Raw genomic sequence first — 26550 nt, forward strand, 5'->3', positions numbered from 1 at the left:
GGGAAATCACGTGACCCCGAAACACCGCGACCGTCATAAATATGAGCCGGTTGCCAAAGTTGACGGAGGTAGAAAAGACGGCTAACCTGTCAAGGAGAGAAGCAACCTAAAACTAAGGAGAAATGTCCTCACAGTGAAAAGAATCAGTGGAACAACTTGCCTCTAGAAGTTGTAAATCAGGGGTGTCCAACCTTGGCAACTTTAAGCCTGGAGGACTTCAACTCCCAGAATTCCCCAGCCAGCTTTGCTGGCTGGGAATTCTGGGAGTTGAAGTCCTCCAGGCTTAAAGTTGCCAAGGTTGACACCCCTGTTGTAAATGCTCCAACCCTGGAAGTTTTTAAGAAGAGATTGGACAACCCTTTGTCTGAAGTGGTGTAGGGCAGGGGTCCCCAACCGCCGGTCCGGACCGGCACCGTCCGCTGGAACAAGTCTTACCGGGCCGCTGGTTGCTGAAACGCCGCCATCTTTTTGGTAAATAAGTGCTTCCGGTGAGCTTTTCCGGTAGAAAGCTCACCGAAGCACTTTTTCATCAAAAAGATGGCGCGCTAGCGCTCGTGAGCTTTTCCGGGTAGAAAGCCATTTCTACCCAAAAAGCTCACCGGAAGCGCTACGCGCCATCTTTTTGACGAAAAAGTGCTTCCGGTGAGGTCACCGGAAGCACTTTTTGTCAAAAAGATGGCGGCGCCCAGTTGATGCCGGTACCGGGCCGCGGCACCCAGCTGATGCCGGTACCTGGCCGCGGCGTCAAAAAGGTTGGGGATCACTGGTGTAGGGTTTCCTGCCTAGGCAGGGGGTTGGACTAGAAGACCTCCGAGGTCCCTTCCAACTCTGTTATTTATTCTATTTATTTAAGATTACAGGGGGGGAAAAAATGCCATTATTTTCGTTTCTACTTGGAAACCGCTTCTGGACTTTGTGTTGTTTGTTTGATCTTACCTGGTCCTTCCTCTGAGATATACGTTGGTGACAGCAGCCGTATATGGCAGCGACCAGGAGCAGAGAGGCCGCCATGCAGATGATGGTGATAATCAGAGGAAGACTAAGATGATCTTTGGGCTCAGCGTCCAGGGTTCGCCCACCATAGGTGATGTTGTTAACGCCAAACTGTTGAAAGAATATCCGGTGAACTGTTGGCTTCAGGCAAAAAATAAGAGACCTCTCTTTTGGATTCTCTATGAATTTCAAAGGTTTTTTTTTTTACAAGTAGTACCAATAAATGGGGTCGTGGTGGCACAGTGCCTAAGACACTGAGCTCATCGATCAGAAAGGTCGGCAGTTCGGCAGTTCAAATCCCTAGCACTGCGTAACAGAGTTCCCGTTACTTGTCCCAGCTCCGTGGTCATGTGGCCGGCATGACTAAATGCCTTCGAAGGCGCACGGAACGCTGTTCCCTTCCCACCAAAGGGGTTCCTATTTTCCTACTTGCCTTTTTTTTTTAAACGTGCTTTCGAACTGCTAGGTTGGCAGAAGCTGGGACAAGTCACGGGAGCTCACTCCGTGACGCGGCGCTAGGGATTCGAACCGCCGAACTGCCGACCTTTCTGATCGACAAACTCAGCGTCTTAGCCACTGAGCCACCACGTCCCTTTGGTTTGGCATACATGTTCCCACACGATATGCTAATTCAGAATGGGGGTAAAAAGCTTCCCTTCTGCCATGGTTCCAGTAGCAGTTGTGGTGGACATTCAAACAGTCATCGGGAGTCTCCTTTTTTTTGACTGGTGAGAATGTGGAATGGACACCTGGTGATCGCACTAAACATTTGTCTGGTTTCCCACGGAAAGCATCCATTGGTAAGCTTCCCAAACTCGAACTCACCAAAGGACAGGATCCCAATTCCCACGTCTAAGAACTGAGTGGAAAATGACCAGAATTGTAGTCCAGCACTGTAGAGTTGTAATTGCAGGAATGTTCCAATCTCGGAGGGCAAACCTCAGATAAAGAATGTTTCCAAGCAAATACAACTCAGGCAAACAAAGTCACTAATCTAAAGGAGGATTAGAGAGAGGAAGTAAACCTATGTTAGACTTTAACTAGAGATAATTGTGTTAATTACTATGCTAAACAGTAACGAAAGTTAAGCAGTAACCAAAGTTAACCAATGATGGAGGACAACTAAAAATGTGTATAAATGCAAGACTAGACTCCAATAAAGATCATCATGATTCAGTTGTTCATGATCAAACAACTCGACTGCCTCGTCATTACCACACAGCACATCTGAAGGACATCAACTTTGAGAAGATGGATATTATACTAGATCAGGGGTCCTCCAACTTGACAGTTTTAAGACTTGTGGACTTCAACTCCCAGAATTCCTCCTCCAGTCATGTTAGCTCAGGAATTCTGGGACTTGAAGTCCACAAGTCTTAAACTTGCCAAGTTTGAAGACCCTTGTAATTAGATCATCAAGAGTGTCGAACCTTGGTTACTTAAAGATCCTAAAGTTGTCTGATCCTAAAGTTACCAAGATTGGACACCCATGCATTTAGATGAAATAACTAGAAGAATGGCATGTTCCCCCATATTTAATACACAGAATTTCATCCTGATTTTACAAATGGTGAAAAAAAAAAACCCCACAAGATTTGGAAGATAACTATACTTACTTAAGAGAATCCCTCAAACTGTTCCTCAGCAGCGGTGTCCATAACAAGTCACGACGATGTCAAAACGTCAACACATGTCATGATGTCTAACCTGAGATTTAATTTTTGAGACATTCTCTTCCAACCGGGCAGAAATGTCTCTGCATAAAGTGTCACTGCGGTTGGGGTTTTTCCTACATTCCAGATGTGGTTTAAATTTGTGTGAACCATTCATGACCCTCAGATGGTTCCTCAACTCCTATGCCAAGCAAGTCTGGCCAACAAAACCCACCAGAATTTGTGTTTCAGCCATGTCTGTAGGACAATAGGTCCTGGTTAGAAAACACAGGAGATTGGATCTTCTCCAGAATGACTTCCTGCTTACCTTCTCCAGTTCTGCCTTCTTCGCAGCCAGAGCTTCGGATAATTCCTCACCCACAAAGTGTGCTAAGAAAAATAAATAAAAGGGATCAAAGGGAAAAGTAGACTTTGGTTAGATTAGATTAACAGTGTTGGAAGGGACCTTGTAGGTCATCTAGTCCAACCCCCTGTCCAAGCAGGAGACCCTACACCATTTCTGACAAATGGCAGTCCAATCTCTTCTTGAAAGTCTCAAGTGATGGTGCTCCCACAACTTCCTAGGGCAACTTCTGTTCCACTGGTTGATTCTTCTCACTGTCAGAAAGTTTCTTCTTATTTCCAGGTTAAATCTCCTTGTTCAGTTTTCATCCATTATTCCTTCTCTGGCCTTCAGGTGCTTTGGAAAATCGCTTGACCCCTTTCTCCTCTCTGGTGCAGTGCCTCAAATATTGGAACCCTGCTCTCCTGTCTCCCCTGGTCCTTCTCATCACTAGACTAGCCAAGCCCAGTCCCTGCAACCGTTCTTCGTATGTTTGAGCCTCCAGCCCCCTCATCATCCTGGTTGCTCTTCTCTGCACTCTTTCTAGAGTCTCAACCTCTTTTTTATAGTGTGGTGACGAAAACTGGATGCAGTACTCTAGGTGTGGTCTTACTAAGGCTTTATACAGTGGTATTAGTACCCCACTTGATCTGGATTGTATCCCTCTTTTAATGCAATTTAGGATTGCATTGGCTTTTTTGGCTGCTGCTGCACACGGCTGGCTCCCATTTAGCTGGTTGTCCACTAAGACTCCAAGATCCCTTCACAGTTCCTGCTATTGAGCCTGGTTTCACCCAGTCTATATGTGCACTTCTGGTTTTTCTTGCCTAAATGTAGGACTTTCCTTTTCTCTACGTTGAATTTCATTTTATTAGATATGGCCCAGTGTTCTAGATCCATCTGGATCTTGAGCTTATCTTCTTGGGTGTTAGCTATTCCTGCCAGCTTAATATCATCTGCAAATTTGGTAAGTTCTCCTTCTATTCCCTCATCTAAGTCATTTATGAAGATAGACTTGGAGGGGGAAACAGTTCCTATCAAAAGTTTGTCATGGTTACCTTAAGGTGATGCACATCTCAAAGGCAACTGGGCTTTCTTGGATTCTTCCTTTGAAGATGTTTCCCTTCCCATCCAAGAAGCTTCTTCAGTTCTTCCCTTGATGAACTGGACAAGCTTCTTGGAGGGGAAGCGAAACGTTTTCAGGAAAAACAAGAAGAAGAAACAGTTGCCTTTTGAATATTGCCTTTGGGACAATGATGGTTGACTGAGAATCTCCACACACATTAAGATCACACACACACACACACACACACACAGGAAACCGAGTAAGTTCACCCCCTTTTTATTCTAACGGAAACCCTTCAGCGTTCCTGTCTCTTGAATCTTGAGTGTGAAAAAGCTGACGCTGAATCATAACCAGGTGGAAAGAAATGGATTCAAAGGACATTTATTTTAATTTGGATTCAATTTGAAAAACCTAACAGATACTTAGACTGGAGTCTGCCCGCTATTTTTTTTTTTGGTCCTTTTCTATCCTCTCTTTACGCTTTGACCCCAAATTCAAGTTGACTCAAATCCTAGTTGACTCCTGGGCTCCAGAAAAGATATTGGTGCTCTCTGAGTTTGGTTATTTTCTTGCAGACGTTTCATTAACTCAACTAGGTAACATCATCAGTGCTAGTGGCTAGATGTTACCTAGTTTGTGAAATGAAATGTCTGCTAAAGAGAGAACTTAATAGAATAGAATAGAATAAAAATAGAAAAGAATAGAATAAGGAAGGAAGGAAGAACAGAATAGGAACAGAATAGAAATAATAGAAATAGAATAGGTAGAATCTTTATTGAGAATAGAATAAAATAGAATAGAATAGAAGTGGAGTAGAGTGGAGTAGAGTAGAGTAGAATGCAATAGAATAGAATAGAATAGAATAGAATAGAATAGAATAAAAATAGAAAAGAATATAATAAAAATAGAAAAGAATAGAATAAGGAAGGAAGGAAGAACAGAATAGGAACAGAATAGAAATAATAGAAATAGAATAGGTAGAATCTTTATTGAGAATAGAATAGAATAGAATAGAATAGAATAGAATAGAACAGAACAGAACAGGGTAGGAGTGGAGTGGAGTGGAGTGGAGTGGAGTAAAGTAGAATGCAATAGAATAGAATAGAATAGAATAGAATAGAATAGAATAGAATAGAATAGAATAGAATAGAATAGAATAGAATAGAATAACAGAGTTGGAAGGGACCTTGGAAGTCTTCTAGTCCAGGGGTCGCCAACCTTTTGGACCTCAGGGACCACCAAACTCATAATTTTAAATCCCACGGACCAGAGACCCTGGGAAAATCCCCCCAAAAAGTCTGCAGGAAAATTCCCCACCCCGTTTTCCTACCGATCAATCAGTCTTTATTTGGGATCGCAGGATCCCATCTCCAGCTCCGTTCTCAGGGGGGAGAGAGGGAGACTTTTGGCTCCATGAAAGGAAAGCAGCAGAAGTCTTTCTTTCTCTTTTCCAAACTCTGCCAGAAATGAGTCTTTGCCGGCGCAGCCTCTTGGAGCAGGAGGCCTTGCAGGGTCCCAAAGACTCATTTCTGCTGGAATTTGAGGGAGAGAAAGAAAGACTTTTGCTGCTTTCCTTGCGTGCAGCCAAAAGCAGCAGAAGAAGAAAGAAGCGGAAAGAAGCAGCCCGGTGGCCAGGACAGGTGCGTGGGACGCGTGGGGCAAGTTCCCCCCCTCCACCCTTTTCCCCCCTCCCCTCACTACCTCGTGTTATTCGCAATGCAAGCGATGCAAGCCCTGTTTTCCCGTGCAGCCTGGATTAATTGCTTTGGGGGATGCTTTGGGAGTGACATTTCTCTTTGGACCACCAAAATCTTCTCGCGGACCAACAGTGGTCCCTGGCCTACTGGTTGGCAACCGCGGTTCTAGTCCAACCCCCTGCTCAGCCAGGAAGTGCTAAACCATTTCAGTGTTGGAGCATCTACAATTTCTGGTGGCAAGTTGTTCCACTGATTAATTGCTCCCAATGTCAGGAAATTCTTCCTTGGTTCTAGGCTGCTTCTCTCCTTGATGAGTTTCCACCCATTGCTTCTTGTCCTGCCTTCATGGGGTTTGGAGAATAGCTTGACTCCCTCTTCTTTACGGCAGCCCCTGAGACTGCTTTTATGTCACTTCCCTGAGGATTTCGGAGTCCGAAAGGAAGCAAGAGAAAACTTCTGGCTCCCGGTGACCGACCCAAGATGACACTTCTGCAAGAAAACCACCAAGCTCAGAGAGCACCAGGAAACCTTCATTTTAACCCTGACCTGCAAAGACTCTCCTTTATTTCTAATTCTAATGCAGCAGAATGTTGGCCAACGTGTAGATCCTCCACCTTCAGCACCATCTACCTGGGAGACTCCACCGAAGGGTGGGGGAGAATTGGGGGGAAAAAGGAATTGGAGGGAGGAAAAAAAAGGCTAGATAGGTAATCAAAAGAATGAGAGTTCAGAAAGTTGTCCAACTTTTTACAATGACAATTGAGCCCCAAATTTCCATGGCTAAGCAAGACAAGTTGGCAAGTGAATTTGGTCCTTTTTTTTTAACCTTTTTTTTTTGCCACACTCCTTAAGTGACTCACTGCCATTGTTAAATGAAACCCATCTCACGGGGTTGATGTTGTTATGGGGAAAACAGGAGGTAGAAGGTGTCAACTCATCAAATATTTCTACGGTCCTTTTAGAGTTGCCAACAGAAAGGGAGGTGGGAAAGGGGTTTGAAAGAGCAGTGGGGCAGCTTGGAAACCAAAAGTGCATTCCATAAATAGTTTTCAAAGATAGTAACTAGGTGACTGAAGTTTCGCAAAATTCTAACTGGAGAGCAGGATTGATGACTGGGCTATGGATGAGTCCCATTGGAGAATATGAATTATGATACACCCAGGGGGTGGGTGGGTGGGGGAAACCAGGGTCAAGGGAGACAATGAATTATATGTCTCAAGAGTCGGCTACACTCAGTCAGTGCTGGCATGTTCACTCCCAATAAATCCTTTTTAAGTTTTGGAAGCTTGGCTCGAGACTCATGTTTTAAATGGGGGTAACTGCCAGAGCCCTGACAGAAGGTGTGGTGGAAATGTTCACCACATGGAGTTATTTGTAAAAAAATAATAATAATAAAGACGGGATACAAATGAATAAATAAATGATAAATCCTAGAAATAGCAGAAACTTCCTGACTGTGAGAACAGTGAGTCAGTGGGATGGCTTGCCTCCCAAAGTTATGAATGCTCCATCACTGGAGCCTTTCAAAATAGACTGAACAGCCATTTGACCAGGATGCTGTAAGCATGGGGGGAGGGGGGTTGGACTAGAAGACCTCTGAGGTCCCCTCCAGCCCTATGCTTCTATAGTTTACGCTCTTAAGACTCTAAGTCTCGAGCAGGGTAACCAAGCATTGGCTTCAAAAGTCCCAAGATGAAATTCCCAGATAGTCCAGACTGGTGAAGATGACCGCTGGGGGAAATTTTTTTTGATGCAGATTAATAGAATAGAATAATAGAACAAATAACTTTTTATAGTCACACTAATGGGCATACATTAAAATGAAATTTTGTTTGCATGCAGCTTTCCAAGGGTCACCCCCTCCAATATACACCACATAACCATGACAGAATGAATGAATGAATACAAAATTATGCAAATAAATACAAAACTATGCACATCTATTATACGACAAAGAGAAACAGCACACTCTAATTCAGATGTATCCACGTACATGGTGAGAAAAACTAATCTTGAGAGTTTACCGGATGGATGGCATATAGGGAACAGAACCTGTTACAGGTTACAGAATTTGGTAATCTTGCTAGAAATACTTCAAAACCTCCCCCCAGAGGGGGAGCAACAGAAACAGACCCTGAAGTGGGTGTGTGGGGTCTCTCAAAAGGCTTCACGCTCTAAGCACATAGCGCTTATAAGCAGTATCCTGAATAACAGGAAGTGAGCTTTCTTGGTTGTTCTCACCACTCTCTGTAGGGACTTTCTATCGGAGGTACTGCCGCCACCAAACCAAACAGGGATGCGGTTTGTTAAAAACGCTTTCAATCGTGCCTCGGTAAAAAGTGGCCAGGACAGGAGGAGAAAGAGGTGCTCTTAGGTATTCCCAAGCGTGAGCGCTTCCTACAAGGAGGCCCAGACGCTCAGCTTTTGTGCCTTTAAGTCTCACTCAGGAGTAACGATCACACCTACTTTGCACGGATGCTTTGATCACAGCTACTCTCTTCAGATCCTCCGTGTCCGAAGCTAGCAAAATTGTACAGTCATCTCGCTTCTGGTTGTAGTTGGGCTTCAACGTTTTGCAAAGCACCTCCATAAGCACCTCTTTCAACGGGCTTCCCTCCAAACTGTTCTGTAGGAAGAAGAACAGGGGTTGAAGGACCTGGGAGGGGATAGCCCAACCGGAAGAGTCACCATGACCTCCATTGATACAGGCAGACAGGCTGGATGGGGAACCCTGGGAGTTGAAGTCCACTTCAAGCTGCCAAGGTTGAGGAACACTGCTCTGGATCCTTTGAAGTATTTCCCATTTATTTGTCCAGGCTGAATAAGCTCAACAATTTAAAATCCTGATGGAAATCCAAGACTAACATCCCTCTGCGGAATGAGGTAATGGCCTTTGAATCAACAAACCAGGGACTGAACCCAGGGAGAGAGAGAGAAAGAGGGAGAGAGAGGGAGAGGTGGAAAGAGAAACAGACGAGAGATTCCCTGCCCCTTTCCACCTTGGTGGGTTTCAAGTCAAACCAGCTTGGTGTAAGTTCTTGTTTTGGGGTAGATTTGGAAGTAAAATATCCATTCGGTCCAGGAGGGAGGGAAGGGAGAGAGGGAGTGAGAGAAGGGAGAGAGGAAGAAAGAGAAGGAGGGAATAGGAAGGAAGAATGGAGGGAGGAAGAGAAGAATGGAGGGAGGAGAAGGAGAAAGAATGGAGGGAGGAGAGGGAGGAAGAATGGAGTGAATGAGTGTGTGAGTGAGTGTAGAAGGAAGGAAGGAGGGAGAAAGGCAGGCAGGAAGGAAAGAAGAAAGGAAGGAAGGCAGGAAAGAAGGAGGGTGGGAGAAAACAGGCAGGAAAGAAGGAAGGAAGGAAGGAGGGAGGGAAGGAAGAATGGAGTGAATGAGTGAGTGAGTGAGAGTGTAAAAGGAAGGAAGGAAGGAGGGAGAAAGGCAGGCAGGAAGGAAAGAAGAAAGGAAGGAAGGCAGGAAAGAAGGAGGGTGGGAAAAAACAGGCAGGAAAGAAGAAAGGAAGGCAGGCAGGCAGGCAGGCAGGCAGGCAGGCAGGCAGGCAGGCAGGCAGGCAGGAAGGAAGGAAGGAAGGAAGGAAGGAAGGAAGGAAGGAAGGAAGGAAGGGGGAAGGAGGGAGGGAAGGCTGACTGGCTGGCTGGCTGTCAACCATTTGTTTAAGACCATTTGAATTTACAAGGGCACTGAAAAAAGGGACTTATGACTGTTCTTCACACTTACGACCGTTGCAGCTTCCCCGTGGTCACGTGATCAAAATTCAGATACTTGGAAACCGGCTCATATTTATGACGGTTGCAGTGTCCTGGGGTCATGTGATCCTCTTTTGTGACCCTTCTAACAAGCAAAGTCAACAGGGAAGCCCGATTCACTGACACCAACTATGTTTCTAACTTATCAACTCCTGGGATTAAACCTAACAACTCTTAACTGCAGGGAAGCTCGTAAAACGGGACCAGGTTCACTTAACTGTCTCACTTAGCGATAGAGATGTGAGGCTCAATTGTGGTCATAAGTCAAGGACTATCTCTTTGGGCACAAACAATATGCTCCCGATTGTTCACATCTGACAAGGATAGAGGGACACACTGTGGCTGAAACAGCATTCAAATGTGGGATTTGGGTTGCGCAAATATCTCCGGAGTAAAGAGAGATCGCAAAATCACCCGTACATACTCCGGACAGTGTTGTTTTTGGGGAACAAATGGCAGGGATTGTATTTTTGTGGTTGGCTTGCAATTGTCCTGCAGGATTTTATTGTGCTTATACCCCATTTCCCTGAAAATACGACCTTCCCCAAAATTAAGTCCTAGCTTGATTTTTACACGTGAACCCAATATAAGCCCTACCCCCCCAAAATAAGCTCTAATTAAGACCCCACCCACTCCAGAGTGCATAGGTAAAAATTAAGCTAGGGTGGGGATTTGGGGGGGGGAGGTGTGGAGCTGCCCTACTACTTACCTTTTGGACAGGTGTAGCCAGGCCTCGCACACCCCGACACCTGCCTTGCTTGGCCATTTCGGGTCATATTTTGGGGGAAACATGGTAGCTGCTAATGTCACTTTAGGTTGAGTCTCTACATTTCAACTGAGCTTCACCTCCTAATCATTTTAGGTTTAATATTTCCCCCTGTTTTTTTTTATTTTTTAAATGACAATCTTGAAATGGGGAAGTTCTATTCAAATCATCCGATGAGTCTTTTTTTAATCCTTTTTTTTTTAAAAAAAAGAAGTTTAAATGCAAGTTTAAAGATTTGTAACAACAATGGCATATACAGCAAAAGGAAGATTAACATTGGTTTTAAACGGATTAAGGGCTCAGATGGATTTGATGTAAGACTTTGAAGTTAATTGAAAAGATCCTTTCTCGTGGGAAAATATTTGTTTGTACTGTGAATCAACTGATAAGACGACTTTGAAGGTTGACACTAGGGGGCACCAGAGAGCTACCTTAAAAGGAGAGGAAGTATTAAATGCTATTTGAAGAAGAGTCAGACAGCTATACAGAACAGAAACAAGCTCGACTGAAAAAAAATTGAAATTGACTGGAGGGTGTGGTTTCAAAAATGAGTTCCAAGAAAAGGGATGGAAATAAGGACTTTACAAATGGCACTGGATGAGGATTTAATAATTAAAAAAGACGTGCAAATAATAAACCAGAAAACTGATGTGGCCAGTTTATTTTTAACACTGGAAGTACAAAAGAGATTTCCTGAAATAAGCCACAATGGGATAAGAAAAGAGTCTTGACAAAGATACCGGGAATTTTGAGAAGAAGAGACACAGAGAGCGTGAGAAAAGAGACAGAATTTTTAAAAAGGAATTTATGGATCATAAGGAGAAAGAAGAATGGTTAAAATAATGGGTTGCTATTTTTTTATAAAATGCAGTGGGGTTGTTGTTGTTTTTTGGACTGACTCAACAATGATGTCTTAAGAATTGCTTATATGAAGAGAAGGAAAAGAGGGAATATGCTTAAATAGAAATGACGGTATAAATATAATAGGAAGGATTCAAATGCAGTTTGCAAAAGTTACGTTATTACTTCTTATTGGACTGTTGCTGGTTAATAGGAAGAAATGACAGAAAATGAAAAGGAACTAACAGAATAACAACATTGGAAGGGACCCTTGAAGGCTTTCTAGTCCAACCCCCTGCTCAAACAAGAGACTATATCATTTCAGACAAATAGTTATCCAATCTCTTCTTAAAAACCACCAGTGATGGAGCAACTTCTGGAGGCAAGTTGTTCCACTGGTTAATTGTTCCCAATGTCAGGAAATTTCTCCTTAGTTCTAAGTTGCTTCTCTCTTTGGTTAGTTTCCATCCGTTGCTTCTTGTCCTGCCCTCAGGTGTTTTGGAGAATAGCCTGACTCCCTCTTCTTTGGGGCAGCCCCTCAATTATTGGAGCACTGCTATCACGTCCCCCCTAGTACTTCTTTTCATTAAACTAGACATACCCAATGTCTAGTTTAAAATACCCAAATAAGACATAGCTAACTAAAGACCTTCTTGATGATAGTTGAAAGAGACGCGGGCAAAAGTTGGCTTGAAACTCAACATTAAAAAAACAGTAAGATCATGACATCTGGTCCCGTTAACTTCCTGGCAAATAGAAGGAGAAGATATGGAAGCAGTGACGGGGCTCCAAGATCGGCAAATGCAGCCACGAAATGGAAAGACACCAGTGTTGTGGTTCGCCAGCAGCCGGTAGAGATATCGGACGGGTGAGGACAAAAGGGAACCGGTCAGGGAGTCTGGCGAGGACTTGGACGAGGGTCTTGCATCCGATGCAGGGATGGGGCCAAGACCATCTGGGAGTGGGGTGCTGCCTTTGGGGCCTTTGGAGTCTGGAAGCAGCGAGGCAGAAGACCCCGGGGAGCCTGTTCCCAGTGCGCGTGTGCGCAGAGCTGCTAGAAGGAGAGAGAGCAGCTGAATCAGCAAGGGCGACTCGGGAGTAAGGCTGGGAGGTGATTGCCCCTCCCATAAGGGATAAAAGCCAGCCCTCGGTGATGCGCTCTTTGCAGGACGCAAAGAAATTCATTAGATTCTAATTCGGACTCTGGTTTGTCTTTGCTGGAATTTCTGTCGGTTTATCTGCTAATTAAGTGGATGTTTGTTGTCTGTTTGTTGGCAGCCTTGTGCAACCCTGAAAGGCATGCTCTTATCTCAGACAATTGTGTTTAATGAGTTTTGGCTGGGAATGCAGATAATTCCCAGCATCGCGTTAAAAAAGGTTTGCTTTTACACACAGTGTACGTTTTCCTAATTTGAACGAAGCTTGGGTCAGAACAACCGGCTTCTCAGGAGGAAACCGATGGCAAACCAAGACGGCATATTAAAAAGCAGAGATATCACCTTGCCGGTAAAAACCCATAAAGTCAAATTCCTAACAGGAATGTATGGCTGTGAGAATTGGACCATAAGGAAGGCTGAGCACCGAAGAATTGACATTTTCTTAAAATAAAAGTGTATTTTTTCCATTATTATTTTTTTGCATGCACTTTTAACATGTTCTGGTCTCCTCTTCTTTTCCTTAATGTATTCCTATCATATGTACTTTATTTGCTTTATTTATTTTATTTTGTCAAATGCTCACAATATAATAGAAATAAGAATAAACATAAGTTTAAATACATGAAATAGGAACGAACAATTGGGGACAATAGGACAGGGACAGTAGGCATGATGGTGCCCTTATGCACTCCTCCTTACAGACCTCTTAGAAATGGGGTGAGGTCGATAGAGGTTAGTTTGAGGGTAAAGGAGTCGGGGTTTGAGCAGGTGATAACAAGAATCAGGTAGTGAGTTCCAGACATTGACCACTCTGTTGCTGAAATCGTAGTTCCTGCAGTCAAGTTTGGAGTGGTTTACATTAAGTTTATATCTGTTGTGTGCTGTTGTGTTGTTGAGATTGAAGCTGAAATATTCATTAAGTGGTAAGACATTGTAACATGATTTTATGTACTATGCTTAAGTCCAATCTTAGCCGGTGTAGTTCAAGGTTGTCTAAGCCTAGAATCTCAAATCTGGTGGTATACTTGTATTGGTTTGATCTACATAGTGTAACCTCTTTTGCAAATATGACTTTTATTGTTTTGTCAACATATCAAATACAAAGAAAAATTAAAAATAGGAGAGGAAGGGAAGGGAAGGAGAAAGAGAGGGGGCAAGAAAATATGTACAAGGGAAGAAAGAAAAGAAAAAAACATTGACTTCTGACTCTTTTTAGCGCCAGTGCAAGATAACAATATTACAACCTAAGCTTTTTACTTTTACACATTAAGTATATAACTACTTATTTCTTATAACAACAAATCTATCTAACCGGCAAATCCAAAGTCGAAGTTTCATTTGTTTTCATCACAAGACCAAAATCTGGAAGTGATATCCAAATCAAAAACATAATAAAATATATCCTCCCCTTTGAATCAAACAACCAATTTAACCATCTTCCTTCTATATAGTGTAATCTCGACAAAACTATTGTAAAGAAACTCCAAACCATTATCCCAAACTAACACGCGGTGTAGGCTGCCAACTTTAATATTTTCCATTTTAAAAAAAAGTCAGATGGGGGTAGGAAGAACCCTGGTGCATAAGAAGGTACTCTGGGTTTGCTCCCTATAGTATGCCCATTGCACAAACTACACCACATTCAGGATCATGCATGCCCCGATTTATAAAATAATGCTGACCTAGGAGAAATGGTGTAAGCTGCACACTTAGTTGTGCTGGTGAAAATAAGTGCAGATGGCCCAGGAGCTTTCATAGAAGATTAGCTATAATCCAAGTGCTTTGAGGAGATACTTACACAAGGCCGTGATTCATTTAAGGATAGTATTATCGCCTTCTCCTTCGGGGGCATTTTATTCTGGCAAACAATCTAGGGAGAAAAAAATAAGGCAGAGGGGTGTGAGTACGTATTCGGCTGGGCCACAACAAAAGCAAAGCAAAACTCTGGTTTAGAATAGAATAGAATAACAAAGTGGGAAGGGAATTTGGAGGTCTTCTACTCCAACCCCCTGCCTAGGCAGGATACCTAAACCACTTCAAACAAATGGCTGTCCAACATCTTTTTAAAAACTTCCAGCGTTGGAGCATTCACAACATCTGGTGGCAAGTTGTTCCACTGATTAATTGTTCCCAATGTCAGGAAATTTCTCCTTAGTTCTAAGTTGCTTCTCTCTTTGATTAGTTTCCATCCATTGCATCTTGTCCTGCCCTCTGGTGCTTTGGAGAATAGCTTGACTCCCTCTTCTTTGGGGCAGCCCCTCAGATATTGGAAGGCTGCTATCATGTCTCCCCTGGTCCTTCTTTTCATCAGACTAAAGATACCCAGTTCCTGCAACTGTTCTTCATATGTTTTATCTTCCAATCCCCTAATCCTCTTCTGCACTCTTTCTAGAGTCTCAACATCTTTTTTACATCGTGGCGACCAAAACGGAATGCAGGGTTCCAAATGTGGCCTTACCGAGGCATTAAAAAGTGGTATTAACATTTCATGTGATCTTGATTCTTTTTTTTTAAAAAAAAAAAAACCCACTATTTTTAATAGAAATACAAGGGTTTTGAAGTCAGAATATTAACCCTTTCATTGACCACATCGATGCATTTTCTAGATAAACTATAACTGATTTCTAATCTCATAGTTTGTTTCCAAAATACCCAAGCACACTTTCAAATTGGTTAATCAATATTAATGTTATATTAAAATGATTTTATGAGCAATCATACATGAACTGCATTATATTCCTATGGTGACAAAATAACAAGATTAGTAAAGAACACCAGGTATTGCTATTTTTTTTTTTTAATTTTAGGATAGGAAAAAAAGGAGAAATGTTATTCATGGAACCAAAATGTCCAGAAATCAGAAAACGTGATCATGATTCTATCTATCCTGTTCATGCAGCTTAGGACTGTATTGGCTTTTTTTGGCAGCTGCAGTACACCATTGGCTCACCAATATCTCCTTGGAAAATGGGAAGATTATTATTATTTTTTTGTTTCAAGCTTGGGAGCCTTCACCACTAGACCAAACTGGCTCTCGTTTAGCAACCGACCGACATTCAGGTGCCATTTTGGGAGACTTTTTGAAGTCTCACCAAGTGGTACCCGGACCATCTGCCTACCTTAGTCTGGCCCTGCACCAAACTCAGGTTCGTCTGGCTGGAAGAAGAGGGGACGTCAGGCTCCTGAGGAGCTGTGGTCCCCGGGGACAAAGACGTCGTCTTCAATGCGGGGTGAGTCGAAAAGCCGCTACTTGAGGAATGAACCGTGGAGTTTCTGGGAGAGCCTGCCGGTTTGGGCATCGTGGTTGTCATCAATGTTTTGGGCGAGGTGAGCGACAACCAAAATGTATCTTTGCTCGTCCCATTTTTTGCAGTTGTGACAGTTGCTAAGATTATAGGGCCACTGACAATCCGAGGCACGGCCGAAGTTTTTGCTGGAATCAGGGGAGGCCCCAGGCTTTTCGCTGTTGAGAGAAAAGAAAACAAGGAGAGGTAGACTTCGACTTACAACCACAATTGTGCCCCAAAGTTATAGAATAGAATATAAATTAGAATTAGAATTAGAATTAGAATGGAATAGGAATAGGATAGACTAGAAATGAAACAGAATAGAACAGAACAGAATTACAACAGGAATAGAATAGAATAGAATAGAATAGAATAGAATAGAATAGAATAGAATAGAATAGAATAGAATAGAATAGAATAGAATAGAATCTTAACGAGAATAGAATAGAATTCTTTTATTGGCCAAGTGATTGGACACACAAGGAATTTGTCTTTGGTGCAAATGCTCTCAGTGTACATAAAAGAAAAGAGACATTCGTCAAGAGTCAAGAATCATCAGGTACAACACTTAATGACAGTCATAGGGTACAATAAGCAATCTAATCATTCTCAGAAACAGTCCATATAAATTGTAAGGATACAAGCAACAAAATTACAATCACAAGTGGGAGGGGAGGGCGATAAGGAGTGATGAGAAGATTAACAGTAATAGTAGTGCAGACTTTAGAAATAGTTGGACAGTGTTGAGGGAATTATTTGTTTAGCAGAGGGATGGCGTTAGGGAAAAAACTGTCCTTGTGTCTAGTTGTTCTGGTGTGCAGTGCTCTGTAGTGTCGTTTTGAGGGTGGGGTTTGAAACAGTTTATGTCCAGGTTGTGAGGGGTCTGTAAATATTTTCCCAGTCCTCTTTTTGAGTCGTGCAGTCAAATGTTGCTGAGTGGGACATTTATTAAGTGAATGTTGTCCCATTTTACGATCTTTCTTGCCACCGTTGTTAAGTTAATCGCCACAGATGTTAAGTTAGTAGCACGGTTATGTTAAGTGAATCGGGATTTTCCCTTTTGACTTTGCTAGTTGGAAGGCCACAAAACGGGGATCACGTGACCTTGGGACACTGCAAAGGTCATAAGTACGAGACAATTGACCAGGGTCAGAATTTTGATCAGGTGACTAGGGGGATGCTACAATGGTCCTAAGTGTGAAAATGGGCCACTTTTTGTGATGTAACTTTGAACAGTCACGAAATGATTTGTTGCCCCTGTGTGTGTGGACAAAGACATGCTTCTATTTAAACATGGCAATAACAACAACACAGGGACGCGGTGGCTCAGTGGCTAAGAGCTTGTCGATCAGAAAGGTCGGCAGTTCAGCAGTTCGAATCCCTAGCGCCACGTCACGGAGTGAGCTCCCGTTCCTTGTCCCAGCTTCTGCCAACCTAGCAGTTCAAAAGCATGTAAAAAATGCAAGTAGAAAAATAGGGGCCACTTTGGTGGGAAGGTAACAGCGCTCCATGCGCCTTCGGCGTTTAGTCATGCCGGCCGCATCACCACAGAGACATCTTCGGACAGCGCTGGCTCTTCGGCTTTGTAACGGAGAGGAGCACCGCCCCCTAGAGCCACAAACGGCTAGCATGGATGCGCCTTTACCTTATGGCAATAATTTTATGTCAGAATGGGGCAGTTTGCCACAGCCAAAATCATCATGGGCCTTTCGCCGTGGCCAAACCGCCATTGGTCACCTGGCCACGGACAATCCCATGCAGAATAACTCGATGCGACAAATGTTACCTGCTCCTGTTTTCCTCAATATTATTTCCATTTTTGTCCAATGAAAATAATGTCCCCAAAAACAGCGGCGGATAAAATTTATCTTCTTGAGTTAGCCCACAGGGGGAATTGTCCACGGTGAGTTTTCCCGTGGTGAGTTGGCCACTGCGTGTTGTCCTAAACCCAACCTGCGTAACTCAGCTTGTGGAATTCTTTCTGGCTCCCTGATGGAGCTGCCCATCAGGGGTTTGTCTTGGGAAGGATCTAAGGCGGCGGAGAAGCCATTGTGATTCTTTTGACCATGTTGTAAAACAGAGTCTTAAAAGCACATCTGGGCATTTTATTTAAATTTCTCAGCCAGCCATGGCAGCAACTTTAAGACTTGCGGACTTCAACTCCCAGAATTCCCCATTCTGGCTGGGGGAACTTTGGGAGTTGAAGTCCACAAGTCTTAAAGTTGCTGCCATGGCTGGCTGGGGAATTCTGGGAGTTGAAGTCCACAAGTCTTAAAGTTGCTGCCATGGCTGGCTGGGGAACTTTGGGAGTTGAAGTCCAGAAATCTTAAAGCTGCTGCCATGGCTGGCTGGGGAATTCTGGGAGTTGAAGTTTACAAGTCTTAAAGTTGCTGCCATGGCTGCCTGGGGAATTCTGGGAGTTGAAGTCCTGAAATCTTAAAGTTGCTGCCATGGCTGGCTGGGGAATTCTGGGAGTTGAAGTCTACAAGACTTTTAAGTTCCCGAATTTCAAGACCCTTGGATTAGGGGAATTATAATCCAGAGACTGGCAACGTACCTGTGGATCCGGATCCAACCGGCCTTGTGGAGGAAGGTGGGGAGGGAGAAAGGGTCACCGTTGTCAGCCCGCTGGTGGAGGTGAAGTCTTTCTTAGCAATCCCCCCCGAAGAAGTGGGATGGGTGGTAGGCAATGCCGGAGGCAACGTTGGCGTCCGTGAGGCCGTTGTGTTTGCAGCGATGACAGCGACGGGGGTGGTAGTGTCTCCAGGCTTCGTGGGCAAAGAAGGGGCGGTGGTTTTGACTGTAGCCCCCGTTGTGGGTGCCTTGGATGGTACCACCGCAACTGGAGAAGTGGGGGAGGTTGGCAAGGCTGCAGGTGTGCTAGTTGGCCCCCCCAGTGCTGAGGTGAGATTCGAAGTGGTCACGGGGTGCGATGTTACGTTGGGAGGGGAAATGATGGCGACAGTCAGGTTGGCTGGAGGAGTCGGTGAAGGATCAGCGGCAACTCCTAAGAAGGCCCCAGACAGGAGAGAGTCCCGAGTTAGAAAGAGGCCACGGCTTTCCCACATGCAGCCCAGCCCAACCCCCGGTCCCCAGACCCATGAACAAGAGAATAGAATAACAGGGAGGGATCTCGGAGGTCTTCTAGTCCAGCCCCCTGCCCAAACAGGAAATGGCTGTCCAACCTCTTCTTTAAAACCCCACTACTCCCTTCTAGGACTGATGATGTTACCTAGTTGGGTCATGAGACATCTACAAGAAAACAAGCATGCTCAGAGAGCACCAAAGACCCCACAGTCCTCCCCCCTCCTCTCCATAAACCCACTCCCTCCTAGCACTGATGATGTTACCTACTTAGGTAATGAAATGTCTTGAAGAAAACAATAGCTCAGAGAGCACCAATCAGCCCACAACTGCCGCCCTCCTCCTCCTCCTCCTCCTCCTCCCACTCCGTCCTAGCACTGATGATGTAACCTAGTTGGGTCATGAAACATCTACAAGAAAACAACCAAGCTCAGAGGGCACGATGGACCCATCATGTCAACCCTGAGCTACAAATATTCTCCTTTCTTAGCAGCTACTAGAGTTTGAAGTGGAGGCTCACGGCCCAAGCAGCTTTCCCTACAACGTAACTTGAACCGTCGTTAAGCAAATGGCCGCTAAGTGAGGATTACCTGTACCATGCCAAAGCAGGAAGAAGCTACGGTGGCAAGTCATCATTTATTTTTGTTTCTTTACAAACTTTGGGGCCCGCTATAGAAAACCCACCCAGAGCAGCGTATACCAATAGTCCTTGACTTACAACAGTTCGTTTAGTGAACATTGGGAGTTACAATGGCATTGGAAAAAAAAAAAAAAGACTGATGACCATTTTCACACTTTTGACTGTTGCAGCATCCCCATGTGGTCACACGATCAAAATTCAGGGTTCTGGACAACCGACTCGTATTTATGATGGTTTGCAGTGTCCCGGGGGGTCACATGATCCCCTTTTGCGACCATCTCACAAGCCAAGTCAGAGCCAGATTCACTTAACAGCCACGCGGCTAACCCAGGGGGTCACCAACCTTTTGGAGCTCAGGGACCACCAAACTCATCATTTTAAATCCCGTGGACCAGAGACGCTGGGAAAATCCCAAAAACAGTCCGTAGGAAAATCCCCCACCCCGTTTTCCTACCAATCGATCATTCTTTATTTGGGATGGCAGGTTACCATCTCCAGTTCCGTTCTCAGGGGAGAGAGAGAAATAGGGGGGAGAGAGAAAGAGGGAGAGAGAGAAAGAGAAAGAGGGAGAGAGAGAAAGAGAGAGAGAGAGAAAAGAGGAGAGAAAGAGAGAGAGAGAGAAAGAGGGAGAGAGAGAGAGAGAGAGAAAAGAGAAATAGGGGAGAGAGAGAGAAAGAGGAGAGAGAGAGAGAGAGAGAGAGAGAGAAAGGGGGAGAGAGAGAGAGAGAGAAGAGAGAGAGAGGGAGAGAGAGAGAAGAGAGGAGAGAGAGAAAGAAAGAAGAGAAAGAGAAAGAGAGAGAGAGAGAGAAATAGGGTGAGAGAGAAAGAAAGAGGGAGAGAGAGAGAAAGAGGGAGAGAGAGAGGGAGAGGAGAGAAAGAGGAGAGAGAGAGAGAGAGAGAGATAGGGGTGAGAGAGAAAGAAAGAGGGAGAGAGAAAGAGGGAGAGAGAGAGGGGAGAGAGAGAGAGAGGGAGAGAGAGAGAGAGAGAGAGAGAGAGAAAAAGAGGGAGAGAGAGAAAGAGGGAGAGAGAGAGAGAGAGAGAGAGACTGACTGACTGACTTTTGGCTTCATGCATGGAAAACATGCTGCAGAAGTCTTTCTTTCTCTCCTCCAAACTCCACCAGAATGGCGCAGCCTCTTGGAGCAGGAGGCCTTGCAGGGTCCCAAAGACTCATTTCTGGTGGAGTTTGGGGGAGAGAAAGAAAGACTTTTGCTGCTTTCCTTGCGCGCAGCCAAAAGCAGCAGAAGAAGAAAGAAGCGGAAAGAAGCAGCCCAGTGGCCAGGCCAGGTGCGTGGGGCGCGTGGGGCAAGTTCCCCCCCTCCACCCTTCCCCCCCCTCCCCTCACTACCTCGTGTTGTTCACAATGCAAGCGACGCAAGCCTTGTGTTCCCGTGGGCCATGGGGGCGGCGCAGCCTTGTGTTCCCGCGCAGCCTGGATTAATTAGTTAATTTACTTTATTGTCCTTGCACCTCGTACAACGAAATCAAACACCATCTTCAGTGGACAACATGACCATGAAAATAAACACAAACACACTTCCTTCACACTCCACATTAATTGCTTGGGGGGTGACATTTCTCTGCGGACCACCAAAATTTTCTCACGGACCACCAGTGATCCCCGGCCCATTGGCTGGTGACCACTGGACTAACCTAACGACTGCGGTGAATCCCTTATCAACCGTGTCACTGAAAACTGCAACAGTTCGCTTAACAACGGTGGCAAGGAAGGTCATAAAATGAGGCCAAAACTCACTTTTTACAAATATCTGGCTTAGCAAGGAGAATTTTGGCCTCAATTGCCAAATTAAGTCGAGGACTACCTACAATTCTCCCCTTGGTCCGAAATTCAGGCCAAGCTCCTCCCCCTCCAATTTTTTTCCCCCCTTGCAGGTTCTTCATTTTTTTTTTTTTTTTAGTGCCTCACAAGCTCCCAATCGGAACAACCATCCATTGTTTCCCTCCTGGTTTGCCAAAATCCAGTGACAGGAAAGGTGAATCCCCCATCTAACACGGCTGGCACCGTGTTCCTGGACCCAAGAAGCTGGGAATGTCGCTGGTCGAAGAAGAGGAGAACCGGGAAGTATGTGCAGAATGCAAAGAAAACCCTGCGAGTAATGGGTGTGTGTGTGTGTGTGTGTGGAGGGTTCAAGACCCACTTTTGGCTATTTCAGGATGAGCGGGATGGAAACACCAAGAGGGGGAGGGGGACACACTTCCTGCCCAGCCGCCAGTCTTCCTGTGGTCGCGGCCTCCGCCCGTCCCCAAGTATTTCCCACCCGGACCCTTCCTCCATCGGTGACAAGGCTCTATTAATAGCAGGGGAGAGAATGGCAAAGCCGAAGGGCAGAAATAGCAAGAGAAGGGCTGGTCCCGAAAGGGGGAGGCTGAGAAAGGTAGTTTGGCCTAGTGGTTAAGGCACCAGCCTAGAAAGCCGGAGAAGCTGAGTTCTAGCTCTGCCTTAGGCATCGAAGCCGGCTGGGTGACTGTTGGCCAATCACCAGGAGACGCTGAGTTCTAGTTCTGCCTTAGGCATCAAAGCCGGCTGGGTGACTTTGAACCAATCACCAGGAGACGCTGAGTTCTAGTTCTGCCTTAGGCATCAAAGCCGGCTGGGTGACTTTGGCCCAATCACCAGGAGATGGTGAGTTCTAGCTCTGCCTTAGGCATCAAAGCCGGCTGGGTGACTTTGAACCAATCACCAGGAGATGGTGAGTTCTAGCTCTGCCTTAGGCATCAAAGCCGGCTGGGTGACTTTGGCCCAATCACCAGGAGATGGTGAGTTCTAGCTCTGCCTTAGGCATCAAAGCCGGCTGGGTGACTTTGAACCAATCACCAGGAGACAGTGAGTCCTAGCCCCGCCTTAGGCATGACAGCTGGTTGGGTGACTTTGAACCAATCACCAGGAGACGTTGAGTTCTAGTTCTGCCTTAGGCATCAAAGCCGGCTGGGTGACTTTGAACCAATCACCAGGAGACGCTGAGTTCTAGTTCTGCCTTAGGCATCAAAGCCGGCTGGGTGACTTTGGCCCAATCACCAGGAGATGGTGAGTTCTAGCTCTGCCTTAGGCATCAAAGCCGGCTGGGTGACTTTGAACCAATCACCAGGAGATGGTGAGTTCTAGCTCTGCCTTAGGCATCAAAGCCGGCTGGGTGACTTTGGCCCAATCACCAGGAGATGGTGAGTTCTAGCTCTGCCTTAGGCATCAAAGCCGGCTGGGTGACTTTGAACCAATCACCAGGAGACAGTGAGTCCTAGCCCGCCTTAGGCATGACAGCTGGTTGGGTGACTTTGAACCAATCACCAGGAGACGTTGAGTTCTAGTTCTGCCTTAGGCATCAAAGCCGGCTGGGTGACTTTGGGCCAATCACCAGGAGGCGGTGAGTCCTAGCCCCGCCTTAGGCATGACAGCTGGTTGGGTGACTTTGAACCAATCACCAGGAGGCGTTGAGTTCTAATCCGCCTTACGCATGAAAGCCGGCTGGATGACTTTGGGCCAATCACCAGGAGACAGTGAGTCCTAGCCCCGCCTTAGGCATGACAGCTGGTTGGGTGACTTTGAACCAATCACCAGGAGACGTTGAGTTCTAGTTCTGCCTTAGGCATCAAAGCCGGCTGGGTGACTTTGAACCAATCACCAGGAGACGCTGAGTTCTAGTTCTGCCTTAGGCATCAAAGCCGGCTGGGTGACTTTGGCCCAATCACCAGGAGATGGTGAGTTCTAGCTCTGCCTTAGGCATCAAAGCCGGCTGGGTGACTTTGAACCAATCACCAGGAGATGGTGAGTTCTAGCTCTGCCTTAGGCATCAAAGCCGGCTGGGTGACTTTGGCCCAATCACCAGGAGATGGTGAGTTCTAGCTCTGCCTTAGGCATCAAAGCCGGCTGGGTGACTTTGAACCAATCACCAGGAGACAGTGAGTCCTAGCCCCGCCTTAGGCATGACAGCTGGTTGGGTGACTTTGAACCAATCACCACGAGACGGTGAGTTCTAATCCCGCCTTACGCATGAAAGCTGGCTGGATGACTTTGAACCAATCACCAGGAGACAGTGAGTCCTAGCCCCGCCTTAGGCATGACAGCTGGTTGGGTGACTTTGAACCAATCACCAGGAGACGTTGAGTTCTAATCCCGCCTTACGCATGAAAGCCGGCTGGATGACTTTGGGCCAATCCCCAAGAGACAGTGAGTTCTAGTTCTGCCTTAGGTATGAAATGCCACTGGGTGACCTTGGGCCAATCACTAGGGGATGGTGAATTCTAGTCCTGTTTTAGGCACGAAAGCCAACTGTGTGACTCTGAGCCAATCACCAGGAGATTACGAGTTCTAGTCCCGGTTTAGGCAATGAAAAGAGGCTGGGTGACCTTGGGCTAGTCATTCTCTCTCTGCCCAGCCCACCTCACAGGGTGGTTGTTGTGGCGAAAAGAAGGAGGAGGAGGAAGAGGAAGCTGTGTCGGATACATAGGAAAAGGTGGGATACAAAAGTTTGGCAGCTTAAGACGCAGACGGACGACCCTTTCCCGAGTTTCCATCCGCACAAGTAAAAGAAAAAAAAAATTACGGTGGACCAAGAGAGCAAAAGGTAGTTTCAACTTATAACCAGAACGAGGATCAGAATTACCGTCGTTAAGTACGACGTTTGGTAAGTGGATTGTACCCAATGTCACGAGTTGTCCACTGCAGTTTGTTCAGTGGACATTAAGCGAATCCAGTTTCTCCTCCTCCTCCTCCTCCTCCTCCTCCTCCTCCTCCTCCTCCTCAGTTTATTTTATTTATTTATTTATTTATTTTATTTATTTTTATTTTATTTATTTGATTTGCCAATTGTTTACAAGATAATAAGTATAAGCATATACATAGTTGTGAATACATGAAATGGGTACATATAAGAAAAATAAAAAAAATAAAAGAATAAGAGAAACAATAGGACAGGGACGGTAGGCACGTTGGTGCGCTTATGCACGCCCCCTACAGACCTCTTAGGAAAGGGGTAAGGTCAATAGTAGACAGTCTAAGGTTAAAGTTTTTGGGGTTTGGGGAAGAGTTAACCCCTCCCTCATTTCAAACAGGTCCACCCCCCCTAAAAAGGGCTAGGGGGTCTCAGAGAAGCCCCCCTGCCCATCCAACAGCCTCTTTTTCCAAAGCTTTGAAGTTTGGAGATGTGGCGAGGCCTGCCATTCCCTTGCACCTTGGTGAGAAAAATCACTGGGGCAGGTGTTGCATTGCTCACACACACACACACACACACACACACACTGCTGTGTTCCATCCTGTGTGAACTGGGTGGGGTGGGGAGCTGGGGGGGTGGGTGGGAAGGAAAGGAAGGACCCACCCTTCTCCTGCTCCTTGAGCTGAGTCCAAGTGGACCCTCCCATGGAGAATGGAGCTGATGCAACAAGGAAAAAGTCAAAGCTGGCCAACTTCTCAACCCATTTGCAAGATAGGAGAAGGCCAACAAAACACACCAAAGTTTTCTGCTCCGCTCCGGCTTAAAAAAAAAAAGAAAAGAAAAGAAAAAGAAACAGATTTCCGGCCAGGCCTGGAAAATACGCACAAGCGTTTCGAGGGTGAGAGAGGGATGCAGCTTGGCGCAGAAACTGCCGGACAGGAAACGAACAAATGCTCTGTCCTACACATTGGCCATAAAAATCAGAACACCAAATACAAGTTGGGCAGAAACGATCTCGTAAGACCAGGGGTCTCCAACCTTGGCAACTTTTAAGAGTTGCGGACTTCAACTCCCAGGAATTCCTCAGCCAGGAATTCTGGGAGTTGAAGTCCACAAGTCTTAAAAGTTGCCAAGGTTGAAGACCCCTGTTGTAGACAATCCTTAGTCTGTGTTGTAGGACCTAGAAGTACTCAATTTCAAACGATCTAAGCCCCAGAGCTCACTTAAGAGCTCACATTAACCTTATTTTGCGAAGCTTCTTCTCCAGCAACATTGAATTGTTGACTAGGCCTAGGGCCGTGATGACGAACCTATGGCCACGGGTGGCACACAAAGCCATTAGTGCCAGCACGCGAGCTGCGGGCAAACTTATCTCACTGCGCATGCGCGCGCCTCACGGCTGATTTTCGGCCTCCCAGAGGCTTGAGGACAGCTTCTGCAGCCTTTGCAGGCCGAAAAATAGGCCTGTTTCATCACCTCCTGTAATACTGGAAGTGACAAAACAGGCCTATTTTTCGGCCTGCAAAGGCTGCAGAAGCTGTCCTCAAGCCTCTGGGAGGCCCAAAAAGACCTCAAATGGACTGAAAATGAGCTGGGAGGCACAGTGCAGGTAAGGGGGTGGGGTGGGGGAATTGTACGTGTGTACGCAGGGGGCATGGGGGGTGCGCACGCATTGCCTTCTGGGTGCTGGCATGTGCGTGTGAGTGCGTGTGCACAATTTTTGGCACAGGAGCCAAAAAAAAAAGGTTAGCCACCACTGGCCTGGGGCATACAAAACCTTTGCCAGACCAATTCTGGAATACAGCTCATCTGTTTAGAACCCACACCGTATATCGGACATTAACACGATTGAGCAGGTTCAGAGTTATTTCTTGAGAAGAATCCTCCATTCCTCCATTCATAATAGAATTCCCTCAGCCTGCAGGCTTGAAATTTTGGGCCTGGACAATCTGGAACTGTGCCGCCTGCGGTCCGATCTAAGCATAGTACACAAAATTGTCTGCTGTAACATCTTCCCCGTCAACAACTCCTTCAGCCTCAACCACAATAACGTACGGGCAAACAACCGATACAAACTCAAGGTAAACTGCTCCAAAGTCGATGGCAGAAAATACGACTTCAGCCACAGAGTGGTCAATGCCTGGAACGCCCTACCCGACTCCGTGGTTACAGCCTCAACCCCTCACAGCTTCAACCTCAAATTGTCTACCGCGGACCTCACCCCATTCCTAAGAGGTCCTTAAAGGGGGCGCGCATAAGCACACCAATGTGCCTACCGTCCCTGTCTTACTGTCCCCATTTATTTGTATTTACATCCTTTGTTCATACCTACACTTGTTATAGAATTCTTTTATTGGACAAGTGTGATTGGACACACAAGGAATTTGTCTTGGTGCAAATGCTGTCAGTGTACATAAAAGGAGAGACATTCGTCAAGAATCAAGAATCATAAAGTACAACACTTAATAATAGACATAGGGTACATGAATAGAATAGAGTAGAGTAGAGTAGAGTAGAGTAGAGTAGGAGTAGAGTAGAGTAGAGTAGAATAGAATTCTTTAGTGGCCAAATGTGATTGGACACACAGGAATTT

The 26550-nt window shown here is 45.6% G+C and overlaps 1 protein-coding gene across 2 annotated transcripts in view; it reads right to left on the minus strand.

The window, feature by feature from the left end:
• PODXL (podocalyxin like) overlaps positions 1–26550 on the minus strand; it is a 54217-nt gene that overhangs the window by 4964 nt on the left and 22703 nt on the right. For both annotated transcript variants that reach the window (XM_087968896.1, XM_087968895.1), the window contains exons 2-7: positions 18123–18572; positions 15398–15741; positions 14077–14148; positions 8218–8377; positions 2974–3035; positions 937–1104 (exon numbers count right to left, since the gene is read on the minus strand). In XM_087968896.1, coding sequence (XP_087825022.1) covers positions 937–1104; positions 2974–3035; positions 8218–8377; positions 14077–14148; positions 15398–15741; positions 18123–18572 — 1256 coding nt within the window. The remainder of the gene's footprint in view (positions 1–936; positions 1105–2973; positions 3036–8217; positions 8378–14076; positions 14149–15397; positions 15742–18122; positions 18573–26550) is intronic.

Source organism: Notechis scutatus, chromosome 6 (genome assembly GCF_049901735.1).
Source record: "Notechis scutatus isolate UNSWTSFEM ecotype Mainland chromosome 6, rNotScu1.2, whole genome shotgun sequence".
NCBI classification, from domain to species: domain Eukaryota; kingdom Metazoa; phylum Chordata; class Lepidosauria; order Squamata; family Elapidae; genus Notechis; species Notechis scutatus.